The 20,577-nt window shown below is 45.5% G+C and overlaps 1 protein-coding gene across 1 annotated transcript in view; it reads right to left on the reverse strand.

The window, feature by feature from the left end:
* The window catches only part of LOC145341116 (glutathione hydrolase-like YwrD proenzyme), a 38,787-nt gene extending 18,762 nt beyond the window's left edge, over positions 1 to 20,025 (reverse strand). The window contains exons 1-5 of the mRNA XM_080185981.1: positions 19,908 to 20,025; positions 17,390 to 17,513; positions 14,718 to 14,871; positions 13,530 to 13,683; positions 8,568 to 8,774 (exon numbers count right to left, since the gene is read on the reverse strand). Of these exons, the coding sequence (XP_080042107.1) occupies positions 8,568 to 8,774; positions 13,530 to 13,683; positions 14,718 to 14,871; positions 17,390 to 17,495 (621 nt within the window). The 5' untranslated portion in view covers positions 17,496 to 17,513; positions 19,908 to 20,025. The remainder of the gene's footprint in view (positions 1 to 8,567; positions 8,775 to 13,529; positions 13,684 to 14,717; positions 14,872 to 17,389; positions 17,514 to 19,907) is intronic.
* Positions 20,026 to 20,577: the final 552 nt, after the last annotated feature.

Genomic DNA, 20,577 nt, shown 5'->3' on the forward strand with positions numbered 1-20,577 from the left:
AAGGTCAGCATTTGTGTCAATCTCTGTTTGCCCTTGAATTGACTGCCATGTTCGGCTATTTCAGAAGGCAATGAAGAGTCAGTCACATTGCTGTGGGTCTGGAGTCACGTGTAGGCCAGACCAGGTGAGGATGGCAGATTTCCTTCCCTAAAGGACAACTGTGCAACAACCGATGATAGTTTCACAATCATCATAATAACCTAGATTTATTAATTAAATTTACATTCCAGCAGCTGCTATGGTGGATTTGAGCCCATATCCTCAGAGCATTAACACAGGCCTCTGCTGGCATTACCAGTACGCCACCATCTCCACCTGCCTGCCCTTTTCCAGCCTTTGACTCCCCTGTGGATCACAAATCTACCTATGTCAGCCTTGAATATATTCAATGGCCCAGCCCCCACTGCTGTCTGGGGAAGGCATGGTGGCACAGTGGTTAGCACTGCTGCCTCGCAGTGCCAGGGACCCAGGTTCAATTCTGCTCTCAGGTCACTGTCTCGTGCGGAGTTTGTACGTTCTGTCCGCGTCTGCGTAGATTTCCTCCGGGTGCTCCGGTTTCCTCCCACAGTCCGAAGATGCACAGGCTAGGTTGATTGGCCATGTTGAAATGCCCGTTAGTGTCAGGGGGATTAGCAGGGTAAATACGGGGTAGGGTCGGGGTGGGATTGTTGAGGGCATGGCTCGATGGGCCAAATGGCCTCTTTCTGCACTGAAGGGATTCTATGATTCTAAGACCATAAGATCCATAATAGAAGTCTGTTCCACCATTCAATGGGAACATGACAGATTTGATACGATAATGCTCAACTCTACTGTCCAGCCTTATCCCCATGAGTCTTGTTTTCCTTACTGTTTATAAAGAGAATTCCAAGTCTAATGATTCAGCGAGGAAGAAATTACCCCTCGCTTACATCTTACATGGAAGATCCTTTAAACTGTGCCCCCTAGTTCTAAACTCAACCACAAGGGGAAATAGCACCTACCCAGTTAAGCCTCCTGCAGAATCTTGCGATGTTCTGATAAGATTATCTCTCATTCTTATAAACAACGAGCATTGGCCTAGTCTGCTGCCCAAAGAGAGAAATAGTAAACCTACATTATGACCAGTGCTATTTTTAAATGATCCTATCAGTGGGAGTATGGAACATGTGATAATCCAGCTGACTCACGATTTCCTCGTCATCCTCTGCTTGGACAGCAGGAGAGAGAAAGAGGGAGCCTCGAGGCTTGACTATTCCAATTTTCTCTTCACTGACCTTCCATCTTCCACTCTCCATAAACTTAAGCTCATCAAAATTTCTTCCACCCTCATTCTAACTCGCACCACTACCCAATTGTCCATCAGTCCTTTCCTCATTGACCTAGATTGGTTCCTGGTCTGACGGCATCTCATCTTTAAAATTCTCATTCCTCATTTTCAAATTCCTCAGTGAGCTCGCTGCATCCTTTCTCTGTGATCTCACCCACTACGCCACCCCACCCTGGACCAGAAATAAACTCCCTTTCATTCTTCTCAACACTGGCTTTTTACATTATTGTCTGTCCCAATCTGAACTTATCTTTCCTGTCCAAAGATGTGTCAATTAGGTAGATTGGCCATGCCAGCTTTCCCCTTAGTATCCCAAGATGGGTAAGTTAGGGAGATTGGCCATGCTAAGTTGCCCCTTAGCGTCCCAAGATGTGTAGGTTAGTGATTGGTGGGGTAAATGCATGGGGTTATGAGGATAGAGCAAGGGGTGGCCTGGGTAAGACTTTGTTTCGTTCATTACTTTCACTAGTAGGCTTACATTAACATTGCAATGAAGTTACTGTGAAAATTCCCAGGTCACCACACTCCGGTGCCTGTTCGGGTACACTGAGGGAGAATTTAGCACGGCCAGTGCACCTTACCAGCATGTCTTTTGGACTGTGGGAGGAAACCAGAGAACCCGGGAGAAACCCATGCAGACACGGGAAGAATGTGTAGGCTCAGCACAATGAGCCCAAGTCAGTAATCGAACTTGAGTCTATTGGTGCTGTGAGGAAACTAACTATTGTGCCAACGTGCCCGTTGATGCTCTGTTGGTGCAGATTTGATAGACTGAATGGCCTCTTTCTGCACTGTAGGGGTTCTATGATCCTGTGGATCATTCGATAGAGGAGGCAGTGGCACAATGGCATTCTCACTACACTAGTAACCTCAGAGAACCATGCCAGGGATCAGAATTTGAATCCTACCATGTGAGATTTGAATTCAATTTTTTTTAAAATCCAGATTTAAAATCATCTAATAATAACCATGAAACAACACAGACAGTTTGAGTATCAGGTTGTGGATGGCTCCATCCTCTGAGCTCATGCTTATAATCGAAACTGGGTGGGATAGTTTCATTTGGAATTCTTACACTCCACAGACGTAAGGGGGATCAGTCTGGCTTGGACTGTTCCCATCTCCAGTGAGGAAAGGTCAGTACATAAACTCACTGCTACACCCAGATCTCGAAATATTTCTCTAACTAGCTGATGATGAGGCAAGAACAAATAGGTGCAATCCAACACGGGGAATGTAAACACACCTCAGAGACAAGTTACAGACTGGTACCACTGTATAAAGGTTAATCATTATCAAATGACACAGAGGTAGACTAAGCTGACACAGTTTTCATTGTAGATGATTTATAGAATTCAATATCACAATAAAAAGCTCATTCAGACAATAAACTTCAGCTGCTAAGAGCCCCTTTTCTGTAATTATTGACACAGGAATTTTTTGGCTGGCGCATTTGAATGTCCAAGGAACACAATCGCTGCTTACGTGTTGCCAAGATGACACTGAAAGGTCACGGTGTGGCAGCACGGAACAATCCTCCCACGGAGCAAGACTTGAAAAATGGACTGACGCGAGAATTGGGCCCATTGCCCTTTAGAGAACCAGGAAATGGTTCCACCAGTTTACCCATTTATTGTTCAACTCTCATCAGTAAAACAGAATATCTGGCCATTGTCCCTTCTGTTGGTGGGAGCTTACTGGGTATGAAGGAGCACGCTTCCAACATGACAAGACCCTTCAAAGATGGTCAAGGATATCCTGGGGTCTTTAAAAGCGATGCAAATGCAAGTTTGTCCTGCTCTTCAATTCAGTCTACAGTTTTAGAACAATTTAAAATAAAATGCTTAAAGACAAGGAGATTGGTGGGCAGGAAGCAGAACTTGAGAGGGTTGACAGAAAGCAGGGTCATAGAAACATGGAAACTAGAAGCAAGAGAAGGCCATTCAGCCCTTCGAGCCTGCTCCACCGTTCATTTTGATCATGGCTAATCATCGGATTCAATATCCTGATCCCCCTCCCCCCCCCCATATCTCTTGATCCCTTTAGCTCCAGGAGTTGTATCTAATTTCTTCTTGAAATCACACACTGACGGTGATTCTGCCAAAAGTGCTGAATTGATGGGAAAACTGTTCTAGATCATGGCTGTTTTCTCAGTGCAGCTTCAGATCCGAATCTCCGAACTCTGTGTACTGCAGAGATTCCAATCGGGAATCTCATTAAAAAGCCGGGGGGGCGGGGCCTATTCACGCCGGAGTCTGACAGCTCCAGAGCTCTGCACATGTGCAGTGGTCCCAACCTGTCAGTCTCCCTGTTTGCTCTCCAGCTCGATCGCTGGCTAGCCTGGGACCTCCACGGTGCTGCCCCTCCAACCTCACCCCACGGCCCAATTGCAGCCCCCACAACAATTCCTGGGCCAGCCCTCAACCCCTGTCCCAGTGCACCCTGATGTCCAGCCCACACCCCCACCTCCCCCCCCTCAAGCAATGGCAATCCCCCCACCCCTCTCACCCTGGCAGAGACCCTCCGCCCTCTGCTGTCCCTCCCAGGGGTCAGACCACCCCCTCCCCAGGGGGCAGGCATCCCCCAGCAGACTATCCTGCCTCAGCCCACCCCAATCGCAGCCCTGCCTCCAGCCCAGACCAATCCCAATGCAGAATGGCAGCGGGATTCCCCAACCCCACCAATCGCCCACAATAGACCCCACCCCCTTGGCAATGCCCAATGCCCAGTGGGCAGTGCCGGGGGCACAGGCTGGCACTACCGGTGTGTCCATGCCCAAGGAGCACCACCCCCCCCCCCCCAACCATCCGACACTCTGGAGGCCCCAATTGCCCCCTCTTTACTCTGGCTATGTCTCCCACTAGTTCCTTGAACATGGGGAGCTACACTAAACCCCACTGCAATGAGTTACTCCTGGCAGGGTAGGAGATGTTATCGGGCCCAGCAAGTTCCATACCGGGCTCAATAATCACATTTAAATTACATTTAAAACATATTCAAATGACTTCCCTCACTTCCTGCCGGATGTCTGTGCATAGCTGGTGACACCATGTTCTTCCAGTTGAGAGATGTGCCCAGGTCATAAAAGCTCACTGGGAACCCATGAAATGGCCAACATGCGCATCTCCTGACCCGACCCACCAGCTGTGGGTCGCAATGGGCCCAATGGTTTGGCCTCAACTACTTTTCGTGGTAGTGAATTCCACACATTCACCATTATGGATGAAGAAATGTCTCCTCACCTGAGTCCTAAAAGGTTTACCCCTTATCCTCAAACGATGACCCCTGGTTCTAGACTCCCCCACCATCGGAAACATTCTTCCTGAATCTACCCTGTCTGACTCTTCGAATTTTATAAGTTTCTATGAGATCCCCTCTCACTTTTCTAAACGCCAATGAATACAATCGTAACTGATTTAGTCTCTCCTCATAGAACAGACTTGCCATCCTAGGAACCAGCCTGGTAAACCTTCACCATACACCCTCGATAGCAAGGACACCCTTTCTCAGATAAGGACACCACAGCTGCACACAGTACTCCAGATGTGGACTCACCAGTGGCCTTTAGAATTGCAGTAAAGCATCTCTATACCCATAGTCAAATCCTCTTGTTATGAAGGCCAAGATTGCAAGAAACTACAAAGGGCTGTGAATGTAGCCCAATCTAGCATGCAAACCAGCCTCCCATCCATTGACTCTGTCTACACCTTCCACTGCCTCAACAAAGCAGCCAGCATAATCAAGGGCTCACTCACCCCGGACATTCTCTCTTCCACCTTCATCCATCAGGAAAACGGTACAAAAGTTTGAGGTCACATACCAACCAACTCAAGAGCAGCATTTTCCCTGCTGCCATCAGACTTTTGAATGGACCTACCTCACATTAAGTTGATCTTTCTCTACACCCTAGCTATGACTGTAACACTACATTCTGCACTCTCTCCTTCTCTATGAACGGTATGCTTTGTCTGTATAGCATGTAAGAAACAATACTTTTCACTGTATACTAATACATGTGACAATAATAAATCAAATCAAAAATCAACATAGGATTTGCGTTCTTTACTGCCAGCTGCACCTGCAGATTTACTTTCAGGTCATCGTAGCAAGACCTGAGAAAGTATTTGAATGGAGGTGAGAAAGGTAACAAGTGGCTAAGGGAGAGAGTTCTAGAGTGCACGTAAGAAGGGGTTGAATGGTCTAACACCAATGATCAGACTGTGCACACAGTTAGCCAGAATCAGAAGATGGGAGTGGATGGTTTGTACTACTGGAAGAGATTTCGGAGCTAGGAGAAAGAAAAATCATGAACAAATTTGAATGTGGAGAGTGAGAAATTCAGTCAATACACTGGTCAGCAGCAAGACTTCAGAACTTTCAAGCGGTTATTGGATAGGCATGTGGAGCACACCAGAATGACAGGGAGTGGGATAGCTTGATCTTGGGTTCGGACATCACTCAGCACAACATCGAGGGCCAAAGGGCCTGTACTGTGCTGTACTGTTCTATGTTCTATGTGAGACAATGAGAGGGCAGGAGTGACAAGTTGTGTGAGGTAACCTCGGGTCACAGAGGTCTGGATGAGTTGGAGTTTGTTTAGGGCTGTGTTGGAGAGCTACGGAGGAAACTGAGTCACGAGGTGATGCAGTGCTAAAACTAGCAATGACCAAATTTTTTGACTGATAGAGAAGACTGATCTAATTTACTGTTTATTGGTCAATATAATTGACACGGAGCTAATCAACAGCAGCAAATTTTACTGCATTTCAACAACAGCAGTGATCTAAGCAACAGCAGTGTTTTATAACTGCCTATGTAAAGGTCCTTTGATAAGAAGAATTTTCTTCCCCAGGGAAAGACCTGCAGGTAAATCATCCACAGAGTCCTCTTGTACTCATGTTGCTGAACATTGCAGATCTCATTTTTTCAGAATTCTTTGTTGCCAAGACACGTCTATACACTCATCACACATTTAATTCTCTGTACACCCATCACACACCCAATCCTTTATATACCATCACACACCCAATCCTCGATACACACATCACACATTTAATCCTCTGTACACTCATCACACACCCAATCTTCTATACACCATCACACACCCAATCTTCTATACACCATCACACACCAAGTCCTAAATGGACCATAAGAAATGGGAGCAGCAGTAGGCACCTCAAGCCTGCTCCACAATTCAAAAGGGTCATGATTGATCCAATATTTTTCAAGAGGACAAACCTGCTTTTAACCAGATTAGATGATAATGTGGCAAACTGGATCAGCAAATTTGCTGATGATACAAAGATTGGAGGTGTAGTGGACAGTGAGGAAGGTTTTCAAAGCTTGCAGAGGGACTTGTACCAACTAGGAAAATGGGCTGAAAAATGGCAAATGGAATTTAACGCAGACAAGTGTGAGGTATTGCACTTTGGAAGGACAAACCAAAGTAGAACATACAGGCTAAATGGTAGGACTCTGAAGAGTGCAGTTGAACAGAGGGATCTGGGAATACAGGTACAGAATTCCCGAAAAGTGACGTCACAGGTGGATAGGGTCGTAAAGAGTGCTTTTGATACATTGGCCTTTATAAATCAGAATATCGAGTATAAAAGTTAGAGTGTTATGGTAAGGTTATATAAGGCATTGGTGAGGCCGAATTTGGAGTATTGTGCACAGTTTTGGTCACCTAGTTACAGGAAGGATGTAAATTAGGTTGAAAGAGTGCAGAGAAGGTTCACAAGGATATTGCCGGGACTTGAGAAGCTGAGTTACAGAGAGAGATGGAATAGGTTAGGACTTTATTCCCTGGAATGAGGGGAGATTTGATCGCGGTGTATAAGATTTTGATGGGTATAGAGTGAATGCAAGCAGGCTTTTTCCACTGGAGCTAGGGAGAAAAAAAACAGAGGGCATGGGTTGATGGTGAAAGGAGAAAAGTTTAGAGGGAATATTAGTGGGGGGCTTCTTCATGCAGAGAGTGGTGGGAGTGTGGAATGAGCTGCCGGATAAAGTGGTAAATGCGGGGTCACTTTTAACATTTAAGAAAAACTTGGGCGGGTTCATGGATGAGAGGGATGTGGAGGGATATGGTTCAAGTGCAGGTCAGTGGGACTAGGCAAAAAATGGTTCGGCACAGACAAGAAGGGCCAAAAGGCCTGTTTCTGAGCTGTAATTTCCTATGGTTCTATGGTTCTAGTCTGGCTAATACTACTTTTCTAGTGATGGTGATGATACTTAACTTCTCCCCCATACTCTTCAGTATCAATCAGATTCAGGAAGAGAATCGGAATTGGAATGCAATTATTTGGATAGGCTGATTCCGTGCATGTTTAATTCTTCCTATAATAAATCATGATGTGGAGATGCCGGTGTTGGACTGGGGTGAGCACAGTAAGAAGTCTCATAGCACCAGGTTAAAGTCCAACAGGTTTATTTCATAGCGAGGGGGATTGAATATAAAAGTAGGGAGGTCTTGCTGCGGCTATATAGGGCATTGGTGAGGCCGCAGCTAGAGTACTGTGAGCAGTTTTGGGCGCCGTACTTACGCAAGGATATTTTGGCTTTGGAGGGAGTGCAGAGGAGGTTTACTAGGCTGATGCCAGAGTTGAGGGGGTTGAGCTATGAGGAGAGACTGAATAAACTGGGCTTGTACTCGTTAGAGTTTAGAAGAATGAGGGGAGATCTCATCAAGAGGTATAAGATGATGAATGGGATGGATAGGATAGAGGTGGAGATACTCTTCCCGCTCAGAAAGGACAGTAGGACTAGGGGGCACAGCCTCAAGATAAAGGGGGGGCAGTTTAGAACGGAGTTGAGGAGGAACTTCTTCACTCAAAGGGTGGTGAATCTCTGGAATTCTCTGCCCATTGAAGTGGTGGAGGCTACCTCGCTAAATATTTTTAAGACGCGGGTTGATGGGTTTTTGATAAGAGAGGGGATTAAGGGTTATGGGGAGAGGGCGGGAATGTGGAACTGAGCCACAACAGATCAGCCATGATCTTGTTGAATGGCGGGGCAGGCTCGAAGGGCCAGATGGCCTACTCCTGCTCCTATTTCTTATGTTCTTATGTTCTTATCTGGGATGATGAGCTTTCGGAGCTCTGCTCCCTCAGATGAAGGAGTAGCGCTTCGAAAGCTCGTGATTGCAAATAAACCTGTTGCACTTAAACCTGGGGTTGTGCGATTTCTTATTGTAATAAATCACTTGGCAGTGGCTCATTCAGAACACAAGTTTCAGAGGAAGTCAGGAATGACCCACCTTGAAGGTCTGAGCCAGAAGAGGATTCTTGAATATCTGCCCACATTTCGGACTTCTCCCCTGTAACAGGAGATCTTTTCCATGTTGGTTCCCTGGTCTCTGCAGGACAGTCGCTCCGCTGTTCCAATGAAATGCTGCAATTTCAGCGACGGGGAAGCCTCTTTCTGCTAACTCAATAGCAGGCTGCAGAATCTCACCCAGAGAGAGCTGGTACACAAAAACAGTGTTAGAAAATTCACGTTTACAACTACGTAACTGCATCAGGTTGCGTCACAGAGCTAGATTCATCAGGGTTACAGAATATCACCTTCAGCCCAACACCAAGAAAAGACCGAGTAGAAGAATTATAGAATCTCCACAGTACAGAAAGAGGCCATTCAGCCCATTGAGCCTGCACCAACAACAATCTCGCCCAGACCCTATTCCCGTAAACCCCTCATATTTACCCTGCTGATCCCCCTGTCACTAAGGAGCAATTTGTATAGCCAATCAACAATAGCAATCTCTGGAGTGTGGGAGGAAATTGGAGCATTGGGAGGAAACCCACGCAAACACAGAGGGAACACGCACACTCCACACAGATCGTCACCTAAGGCTGGAATTGAACCCGGGTCCCTGGCGCTGTGAGGGAGCAGGGTTCACCACGGTGCCACCATGCCAGAGTAATAAAAAATTCTTTTTCCTTTCTTCAACCATAAACCACAGTGCATCCAATACAGGATCTGCTATTCCACTGCTCGCAATTTAATCGATTTGATCATTCCTTTTGTGAAAATAGCAACAATAGGAAATCAAAACCGTGACAGTCGGGGTCATTTTAACCTAATCCGGTGAACAGGAAGCTATAGGATTGGGTGGATGCTTGGGTTAATGTCTCTCATCATTAGCTTCAATTGGGAAAGATGTGAAACCAGCAATTCACCCTGATCTATCACTGGGCAAGGTTGCTCCATCACCTTCGATAAGTGTTGTTGGTGGGTGGCATGGCGGTGCAATGGTTAGCACTGCTGCCTCACAGTGCCAGGGAGCGAGGTTCAATTCCCGGCTTGGTCACTGTCTGTGCAGATCCAGCATGTTCTCCCCGTGTCTGCGTGGGTTTCCTCCTGGTGTCCCAGTTTCCTCCCACAGTCCAAAAGACGTGCTGGTTAGGTGCATAGCCCATGCTAAACTCTTCCAAAGTGTATCCGAACAGGTGTCAGGGTGTGGCAGCTCAGGGATTTTCACAGTAATTTCATTGCAGTGTTAATGCAAACCTACTTATGACAGTAATAACAGTAAATAAAAACTTGCATTTGTGCAGCACTTTTCACAACCACCAGACATCGGTGCAGTCGCACTGTGGTTAGTTCGGGTTTGACTCCTGGATTGGGTCACTGCCTGTGTGGAATTTGCACATTCTCCCCGTGTCTGTGTGGGTTTCCTTCAGGTTCTCCAGTTTCCTCCCACAGTCTGAACGACGTGCTGGTTAGGTGCATTGGCCATGCCAAGTTCTCCCTCAGTGTACCCAGACAGGCGCCAGAGTGTGGCGACTAGGGGATTTTCACAGTAACATCATTGTAGTTTAAGCCTACTTGTCGCAAAAACCCAGCCTGCAGGTGCAGCAGGTGGTCAGGAAGGCGAATGGGATGCTGGCCTTCATAGCGAGGGGGATTGAATATAAAAGTAGGGAGGTCTTGCTGCAGCTGTATAGGGCATTGGTGAGGCCGCAGCTAGAGTACTGTGAGCAGTTTTGGACACTGCACTTACGCAAGGATATTTTGGCCTTGGAGGGAGTGCAGAGGAGGTTTACTAGGCTGATGCTGGAGTTGAGGGGGTTGAGCTATGAGGAGAGGCTGAATAAACTGGGCTTGTACTCGTTAGAGTTTAGAAGAATGAGGGGAGATCTCATTGAGACATATAAGATGATGGATAGGATAGAGGTGGAGAGACTCTTCCCGCTCAGAAAGGACAGTAGAACTAGGGGGCACAGCCTCAAGATAAAGGGGGGGGGGCGGTTTAGAACGGAGTTGAGGAGGAACTTCTTCACTCAAAGGGTGGTGAATCTCTGGAATTCTCTGCCCGTTGAAGTGGTGGAGGCTGCCTTGCTAAATATTTTTAAGACGCAGGTTGATGGGATTTTGATAAGCGAGGGGATTAAGGGTTATGGGGAGAGGGCGGGAATGTGGAACTGAGCCACGGCAGATCAGCCATGATCTTATTGAATGGCGGAGCAGACTCGAAGGGCTAGATGGCCTACTCCTGCTCCTATTTCTTATGTTCTTGTGACTAATAAATAAACTTTACTTATCTCAAAGTTCTTTGTAGCCAATGAGGTACTTTTCAAAAGTACTTTCCAAAGGAAAAGCATTCCTAATTTGCATTCAGCAAAGTTCCACAATCAGCAATGTGATAGTGAACAGATAATCCGTTAGTGTTGATTGAGGGATAATGTTACAATGATGAGATTTATCATGTTATGATGTTCTGGAACTGTGTTTTCACTTTGAGATAAGACAACTTGTTCAGATGTCTTCTTGATAACAAGCCTGAGGTGGTTAAAGATCAAAGGAAGGCCAAGATTGTGTTCCTGGGACGATGGTGTAAGATACTCACGGTTGGAGACAATGGCAGCAGTCTCTGAGATCACAATGAAAGGAGCAGAGTGTAAATTGTTGTGCTGTAAACTGCCTGCTTACTTCTAAGATGAAAGAGAGTTGAGGTCAAGAATAGTTAATCGGCATTTCTAACAGGATGCAATGTGTTTCATGTTGCCATGGGGAAAGAGGGCTGAGGAAACTAATTTTGAGATCAGGTTACAGGCTCCCCTACAATCAATATCACAAGGAGGCCTTGTGGTGCAGTTGGCGTAGCATCCCTACCACTGGACCAGAAGCTCTGAGTTCAACTCTGATGATGTGGCGATGCCGGCATTGGACTGGGGTAAGCACAGTAAAAAAATCTCACAACACCAGGTTAAAGTCCAACAGGTTTCTATGGAAGCACGAGTTTTCAGAGTGTTGCTCTTTCATCAGGTGAGGCACTCACCTTAAGATTCTGACGTCAGGGGCGGGTGGAGCTTTCTATGGAAGTTGCTGCATGAGAATTAGAAGGCAAGTGTCTGGATCACTCTTCTGAAGGGTTAAAAGATCAGAAATTGAGTAGCCAGATAAACATATGTGTTTTCCTGGGCTAACTAGTTCTAAAGAAGGGAGTTATATCTATGGAAAATGGCTAAATTAAAACAATAGAGAAAGCTAGCTGTTAAGAATTATACTTTGTTATGTTTAAGTATTTCAATCAGTAAAAATTATGCTAATTATTTTTGTTATATTCCAACTGTATTCTTAAATACAGTTAGAATATAATTTTTGATCAAAGCTTCCTTGTGGTCACTGGAATCATACCCAGAGTGAAACACGTAATGCTCACCCTAATGCCAAAATCAAATGTAAAAGTTTGGATCTAGGCTAACTTCACAAAATAACTTGGAGTTTCTGATCTGGTCCATAAGGACAAAGAACAGTATAGAACAGGAACAGGCCCTTCGGCCCTCCAAGCCTGCACCGAATATCTTGTCCTATTTAGACCAACCGCCTGTATCCCTCTATTTCCCGTCTGTCATGTGTCTATCCAGATAAGTCTTAAATGTCGCTAACGTGTCTGCCTCAACCACCTCACTTGGCAGTACATTCCAAGTCCATACCATTCTCTGTGTAACGTCTCTACTGAACATTCCCCCCACCCCACCCGCCGCCCCGATCTTGAACTTTGTAACTGTCATTTCTACCCTGGGAAAAAGCTTACAACTGTGAACCCTATCTATACCACTCATAATTCTATAAACTTCTATCAGGTTGCCCCTCAGCCTCTGTCTTTCCAGGGAGAACAATCCCAGTTTATTCAATCTCTCCTCGTAGTTAATACCCTCCACACCAGGTAACATCCTGGTAAACCTTTTCAGTACTCTCGCTAAAGCCTCCACAGTTGCCTATGAAAAAAAAGTAGTCTTTTTTTTTCAGACACTTGTTGTAGTAAAGGTTTTAAAACATTAAATCTTTTTGTGTCACTCTCTCAGCTGTTATGTGGAAGTTTGTATATATTTTTAAAAATATTATTGGTCCATATGGAGATCGTAACATTAACATTGGTCAGGATAGTGAATGCCTTTCCTCAGAATGGTGCCATGCACAGCTACCCAAACAGCCAGATGAGGCCTGGGTCCAAATTATCATCTGACAGTGCAGTGCTCCCTCAGTATTGCACCACTGGGGTGTCAACCTGAATTTTGTACTCAAGTCCTGGAATGGGACTGCACTCAGAACCTTGTGATTTAAGAGGCAAGTGTGCTACAACCAATACAAAAGGCCACAAAAGGATTTGGGTGACCATGGTGGCACAATGGTTAGCACTGCTGCCTCACTGTGCCAGGGACTGAGTTCGATTCCCGGCTTGGGTCACTGTTTGTGTGGGGTTTGCACATTCTTCCCATGTCTACGTGGGTTTCTGGTTTTCTCCCAAAGTTCAAAGGTGTGCGGGTTAGGTGGATTGGCAATACTAAATTAATGTTTAGTGTTAGGATACCATGATCTTGGGATTGGACATAGCTCAACATAACATTGAGGGACGTAGGGCCTGTACTGTGCTGTAATGTTCTATGTTCTAAATTGCTCTTAGTGTAACGGGGGCTAGCTAGAGCAAATGCATGGGATTATGAGGATATGGCCTGAGTGGGATTGCAAATTGGTGCAGACTTGATTGGGCAAATGGCCTCCTTCTGTACTGTAGGGATTCTATAATTTGGAAACAAGGATGCTTTACTGGACAGGAACTAATGCAAATCAGCAAACACAACCACGTTTGCACTGTTATCTTCAGCAATTTGGAAGGATGGCCTTCTCCCCTCTGTGCTAATCTTCAGTGAAAGAAGGAGACAGAACACGAAGAGAGAACACTGCAGGAAGATTATTCTAGCCATTACTTCACCTTCTTACTTCCAAAGAGACGGATTGTGTCACACCAGGCAGCAGCTGCTCCTGGCACGGTGACAAGGTTGGCATGGTACAACGGTAAAGGGTTCGTGTCGTCAAAGCCTTCCTTCTTTAACAAATCAAGGGTCAGAGCTTGTGGAGACCTGCCACTGCAGAAGGAAAAAAAAAACTCAACGACCCATTCGGGGATGCTAAATTTTACCACATCTGAAAAAATGGAACGTACAAATTATTACACTTGTTTTCCAAAGGCTTTGTACATGGGATGCACCCAAGTCTTTTTTATTCATTTGTGGGACATGGGCATCGCTGGCTGGACCAGCGTATGTTGCCCATCCCTAATTGCCCTTAAACTGAGTGGCTTGCTGGGCCATTTCAGAGGGCAGTTGAGAGTCAATCACGTTGCTCTGGAAGTACATGTAGGCCAGACAAGGTAAGGGCGGCAGATCTTCTTCACTGAAGAACATTAGTGAACCACATGGGTTTTTCCAACAATGTAGATTCTTAATTCCATTCATGTTTTATTGAATTCAAATTCCACCATCTGCCAGTTTCTGGATTAATAATCTGGCAATAACACCAGTAGTCCAAGCCCTCTCCGCCGCCTCACAAAGTCAAACTGCTTGGACATTCATGCTCCAAATGATCCTTGCATCTTGTAAAAGTAATTTGTGACTTTTTAAACCACATTCTGACTGCAGCAGACAACTATTTCAGCTGTCATATTTCAGTGTGTAGTGGACTATGGGTAGTTTAAAAGGAAAAATCAGTTGACCCTTCAAACTTACACCTGGAAGAAACCAGTGTTGGTGATTTAGAATCATAGGATCCCTACAGTGCAGAAAGAGGCCATTTGGCCCTTCGAGCCTGCACTGACCACAATCGCACCCAAGCCTCATTCCCGCAGCATACTTACCCTGATAATCCCCCTGACTCTAGGGTTAATTTAACATGGCCAATGAACCTAACCCGCTCATCTTTGGACTGTGGCAGGGAATTGGAGCACCCAGAGGAAACCCACGCAGACACAGGGAGAACCAGCAGTGGCAAACTCCACACAGACAGTCACCCGAGGTCGGAATTGAATCCGGGTCCCTGGCACTGTGAGGCAGCAGTGCTAACCACTGATGTGGGGGACAGAGGAATAAATGGATGACTATGAATTTGTACTCATGTTTCCTACCTTCCATTTAGTCCGTATACTTTCTTCGTAATGCCATCGTAAAACATGCAATTACAGTCTCCACCAAGGCCAGTACTGAACGGTTCTGTAAGACTCAAAACTGCTGCCGTGGCAACCGCAGCATCTGCCGCATTTCCACCTTTTTTCAGTATATCTGCAAAAACCGACATTAGCCATGAAGTCTACAGAGGTTAGCTGACCTGGCACTTGAAAAATGGCCCTAATTTAGTGCTCTCAGTAAATTGTGATCTTTCCATTTAATCAAGAATCAATATAACTCAGCTGCAAATATATTTGTAGGACTCTGAAGAGTGCAGTTGAACAGAGGGATCTGGGAATACAGGTACAGAATTCCCTAAAAGTGGCGTCACAGATGGATAGGGTCGTAAAGAGTGCTTTTGGTACATTGGCCTTTATAAATCGGAGTATTGAGTATAAAACTTGGAGTGTTATGGCAAGGTTGTATAAGGCATTGGTGAGGCCGAATTTAGACTATTGTGTACAGTTTTGGTCACCTAGTTACAGGGAGGATGTAAATAAGGTTGAAAGAGTGCAGAGAAGGTTCACAAGAATGTTGCCGAGTCTTGAGAAGCTGAGTTACAGAGAGAGATTGAATAGGTTAGGACTTTATTCCCTGGAGGGTAGAAGAATGAGGGGTGATTTGATAGGGGTGTACAAGATTTTGATGGGTATAGATAGGGTGAATGCAAGCAGGCTTTTTCCGCTGAGGCTAGAGGAGAAAAAAACCAGAGGGCATGGGTTAAGGGTGAAAGGAGAAAAGTTTAAAGGGAATATTAGGGGTGGATTCTTCACGCAGAGAGTGGTGGGAGTGTGGAATGAGCTGCTGGATAAAGTGGTAAACGCGGGGGTCACTTTTAACATTTAAGAAAAATTTGGACGGGTTCATGGATGAGAGGGGTGTGGAGGGATATGGTCCAAGTGCAGGTCAGTGGGACTAGGCAAAAAATGGCTCAGCACAGACAAGAAGGGCCAAAAGGCCTGTTTCTGAGCTGTAATTTTCTATGGTTCTACGGTTCTATATTCAGTAACCCAGCCCTCCACACCTTGCTGGAGTGTGTCTTAAACTGTGCCCCCTAGTCTCTCCCACAAAGGGAAATATCCCCTCAGCATCCACCCTGCCAATTTGTCCATGGATCGGGCACTTGAGAAAGCAGATGACACTTCAATTTAGCATCTCATCCAAAAGACAGCATCTCAGACAATGCAGCACTCCCTCAGTAATGTGATGAAGCATCAGCCTAGATTTTTCTGCTCAAGCCTCCTATGTTAACCAACACAGAACAAGGAATGTATTTTCTACTCTTTACTTACTGTGACACCCTATGTAAGGCATCTTAATCCTTTACCCCATGCATAACCGCCAACCTTATACAAATAACAGCAGACCTAAAAACCATCATATTAACCTGGTTAAATATTTGGTTAATTATTAGTTAAAATTGATTAATTATTTTTCCACACAGGATAGTGTGAAATGATGCCGCGGAGTGGGAGTAACATCAGGACGAGGGGGATGAGGGACCTACTGCAGGCAGTACCCAGTGGCTATCAAGAATGACAGAGCATTTTTCAGGTGGATATTCCTTGGATTCATAACCAACTTGTCCAAATTTATGGAGTGGTTTTGTCCTGCACAAATGAAGCCAGACCAGATTCCACGTTCACCCCAAGAGTGCAAAATCCCATCCAAGGTCAACGGGCCTTTGTGTGGTTCTGTCCCACCTACTACAATTCCCGTGACAGGCGGGAGGGGAAAATTCCATCCTTGTCTCATTAAACTGAAATCTGTGTGCTTGGGTGAGGAGATCCATTCTCACAACTCAATGCGGGGGGGCAACCAACTAGTTTGTTTCTTCCTCATACATTAATTTAACATTTTCTGCCATCCATCCACCCAATTTCAATACGGGATGGACAAAAATTGCTGCTCTGATGGCAGAGTTATTTGTTCTGCACTCACCATGGTGAGCTATGTACTGGGGTGACTATTTACCCCAGTACTCATTGACTCACATATTACTCTTACAACTCACCAAGCTGCCTTGTGTGCTCCAATAATCTTCACAACATACTTAAAGAATGCCAGCCCAACACATTAACACAAAACATTGAAAGAAAAATTTATACCTGGGGATAAATTTCCTTGCAAGTTCTTCCATTTTGCTGCTTTAACTTGAAGTTTATTTTATTAGTGTCACAGGTAGGTTTACATTAACATTGCAATGAAGTAATTGTGAAAATCCCCTAGTCGCCGCACTCCATTGCCTGTTCGGGTACACTGAGGGAGATTAAGCATGGCCAATGCACCTAACCAGCACATATTTTGGATTGTAGAGGAAACTGGAGCACCCGGAGGAAACCCATGCAGACACGGGGAGAACGTGAAGACTCCACACAGGCAGTGACCCAAGTTGGGAATTGAACATGAGACCCTGGTGCTGTGAGGCAGCAGTGCTAACCACTGTGCACCTGCTGCCCTACTTCAGTACAAGCTCTACCAAAGTCCTACGTATGCATGTCGACGGGGTTTCCATCAAACGTCCACCAAAGTTGCACCAATACAGCGAGAGATGATCAAACATACTTCGTCCTCCATGCTCACTGACTGATATGAGTGCGTGCTGGTTCTCCGCCAGCCCAGTAAATCTTACCAAGTCCTGCATCTGTGGCTAATGGTTGGCTGGTTGCAGTACAGCCCCTTGTGCACACAATAGGTGACCGGCGAGAGGAAAACTGAAGCATTTCTATCCAGGGCATCCAACGGTATTGCAAAATCTGCCAATAAAATAAGCACCAGTGATTACTTTGCAAGCCGAGAAGGATGCCAATGATCTTTAATCCAAGCGTGCAATTCTTCACTAAGATCACACAAGACAGAAGAACCTGGAAAGTACGAGTTCCCACAACATGAAAAGGAATTGTTGTGACTTTATCTACCTTCATACAATGTGGGCACCATTGCCAATTGCCCATGAAATTTCCTTACATAGAAGCCCTACAGTGCAGAAGGAGGCCATTTGGCCCATGAAGTCTGCACCAACAGCAATCCCACCCAGTCCCTACCCCTACCCATACATTTACCCTCCTAGTCCCTCTGACACTAAGGGACAATTTAGCATGGCCAATCAACCTAACTTGCACATTTTTGGACTGTGGGAGGAAACTGGAGCATCCGGAGGAAACCCACTCAGACACAGGGAGAATGCACAAACCCCAGACAGTGACCCAAACCAGGAATCAAACCCGGGTCCTTGGCGCTGTGAGGCAGCACTGCTAACCATAGTGCCACCGTGCTACCCACATGATACGCAACAGGACACCCAAGTTAAAAATCAGTCATTTTTAGGCAAAATATTCAGTCAGGCTTTGTACAATTATCACGATATTTGTAAAGGAGATCCCAAGTTCAAGTAATTTTAATGTTAAATTTTACATGTCCCCTGCTTTTTCCTTCAAAGTAAAGGTCACAATAAACTCCTCACCTGTACCACAGGTGGAGACATATTTATGTAAGCGTGGTAAAATCTATCAAGAAATATATGTAGGCCCCGTGGAGATCTTAAAGTAACCTGGATCCATTTATTTATTAGTGTCACAAATAGGCTGACATTAACACTGCAATGAAGTTACTATGAAAATCCCCTAGTCGTCAGACTCTGGTGCCTGGTCGGGTACACTGAGGGAGAATTTAGCATGGCCAATAATCTAACCAACAATTTTAAGGGGCGCTTTGACAAATACATGAATAGAATGAGTATAGAGGACTATGGTCCCCAGAAGGGTTGCGGGTTTTAGTTAAGTCGGACAGCACGGTCAGTGCAGGCTTGGAGGGCTGAAGGGCCTGTTCTTGTGCTGTAATTTTCTTTGTCTTTCGGACTGTGGGAAGAAACCAGAGCACCCAGAGGAAACCCACGCAGACACGGGGAGAATGTGCAGACTCCGCACAGTTGGTGACCCAAGCCGGGAATTGAACCTGGGTCCCTGGCGCTGTGGGGCACCAATGCCTAAGGAGAATGAAATGCGCTTTATAAATGCAAACCTTACTCCGGCAACAGAACTGCTCTTGTTTGCACAGTAACACTATTTTTATTTCATTTTTATTCCATTCCCAAAGTTACAAAGCCAATGTGCAGACAGAATAGGACTAGGCCCAACTTAATCCATCTCTTTGCTTGTTCCAAAAAACAATTCAAATTCAAAATGAATCCAATTCATGGTCCCCACAAGGATGGATTCTGGAATGGGATAGCATGGGAGAGGGGAGGGATTTAGGGGGTGGGTGTGGATTGGGATGGGTAGGATTGGAAAGGGGAAGTTTGGGATTTGGGGGGGGCGGGGGTTGCAGGAGGAAGGATTTAGTGGATTGGGGGGGTGGGATGAATTGGGGGGAATGAGGGTATTTGGGGGCAGAGAGTGGGATTTGGTGGAAGGATTTGGCCGGGGAGGGGGGGATTTGGGGGGTTGCAGGAGGAAGAATTTAGTGGGGTATGGGTGAAGGATTTATAGGGGGAGAATTTGGGACGGGGCGTGAAGGATGAAAGGCGCTTTATAAATGCAAACGTTTCCGGCACTAGCGCTGGTTTTGTTTGTATAATAATCTCATTAAAGGTGTTTGTAGAAACCCTAATTCTCTCACTCCTCGAAAGCTGCTGTCCTGCTGTTGCTGCAGTAAAAAGTCTGACAACACCAGGTTTAAGTCCAACCGGTTTATTTGATAGTACAATGGGCGGAAGGCTGGTGAGTTTACTATCAAATAAATCGGTTGGACTTAAACCTGGTGTTGTCAGACTTTTTACTGTGTTTACCCCAGTCCAACGCCGGCACGTCCACATCAATGACTGCTGTTGCTGAACAGAACTTTCTCACTGTGGCAGACAGTGAAACACTCCCTTTAACATTCTGAAATGAGGGTTGCTTTGCGAAGGGAACAGGAACGGTCTGGAAACGGGGTGCAAAGTAGAAATTCGGTTCAATCCCAAATGGAAAATTCACAAAACAAAATAATTACATGAAACATTAATCGAGGCATCACTATTCTACTGCAAGAGCGAATAGCAAAATGACTGACCCACAATCGTTAGCCTTCAAATACCCGATAAAGTGTTTTTTCTTAATTAGAAGGTTTAAAAAGATCAAGACAGGTTTATACTTTGTAAATGTTGTACTCACGTTTCTCTGAAACAATAATCATCACATTCAGCAGCAAACTGCCGGTGTGTTAAAGGATCTAAAAGCACCCTGGTTTAAAGTACAAGATCATTGCCGTCAGTTCAGGAAGTAATCTTAGTGAAACTGTTCCAGGTCATTAGAAAGCAGCTTCAGAATGAAGTGCGCCTCTTATTTTTCTTATTCACGAGTCATAGCATGGAGCTAGGTCATTGCGTTCTGGGGAACTGCTGTTTTGGTTAAGTGTGGAACCTCCTCCGGAGATAAGGAGGATGAATGAAACATTTGTGAGGTTATAATTCTAAATAAAACAGATCCGCCTTCAGTCTCCCACTCCCCTGCTGCAAAAGGGATGGGGGTGGGGGATGGGAAGACACTATACAGGTACAGACTCGATGGGCCGAATAGCCTCCTTCTACGCTTTAGGGATTCCATGAGTCTATAATTTCAGACTTCCAACATCTGCTGTATTTCTGTTTCTGTTTCAAAAAAATGTTGATTTGCTGTAAAATACTGCAGGGAGATTGTGAAAGGGTGGCACGGTGGCACAGTGATTAGCACTGATGCCCCACAACACCAGGGACCCGGGTTCTATTCCCGGATGGGGTCACTGTCTGTGTGAAGTTTGCACGTTCTCCCTGTGTCCGCATGGGTTTCCTCCAGGTGCTCCAGT

Source organism: Carcharhinus amblyrhynchos, chromosome 3, assembly GCF_965287045.1.
Source record: "Carcharhinus amblyrhynchos chromosome 3, sCarAmb.v2.hapA, whole genome shotgun sequence".
Taxonomy (NCBI): Eukaryota; Metazoa; Chordata; class Chondrichthyes; order Carcharhiniformes; family Carcharhinidae; genus Carcharhinus; species Carcharhinus amblyrhynchos.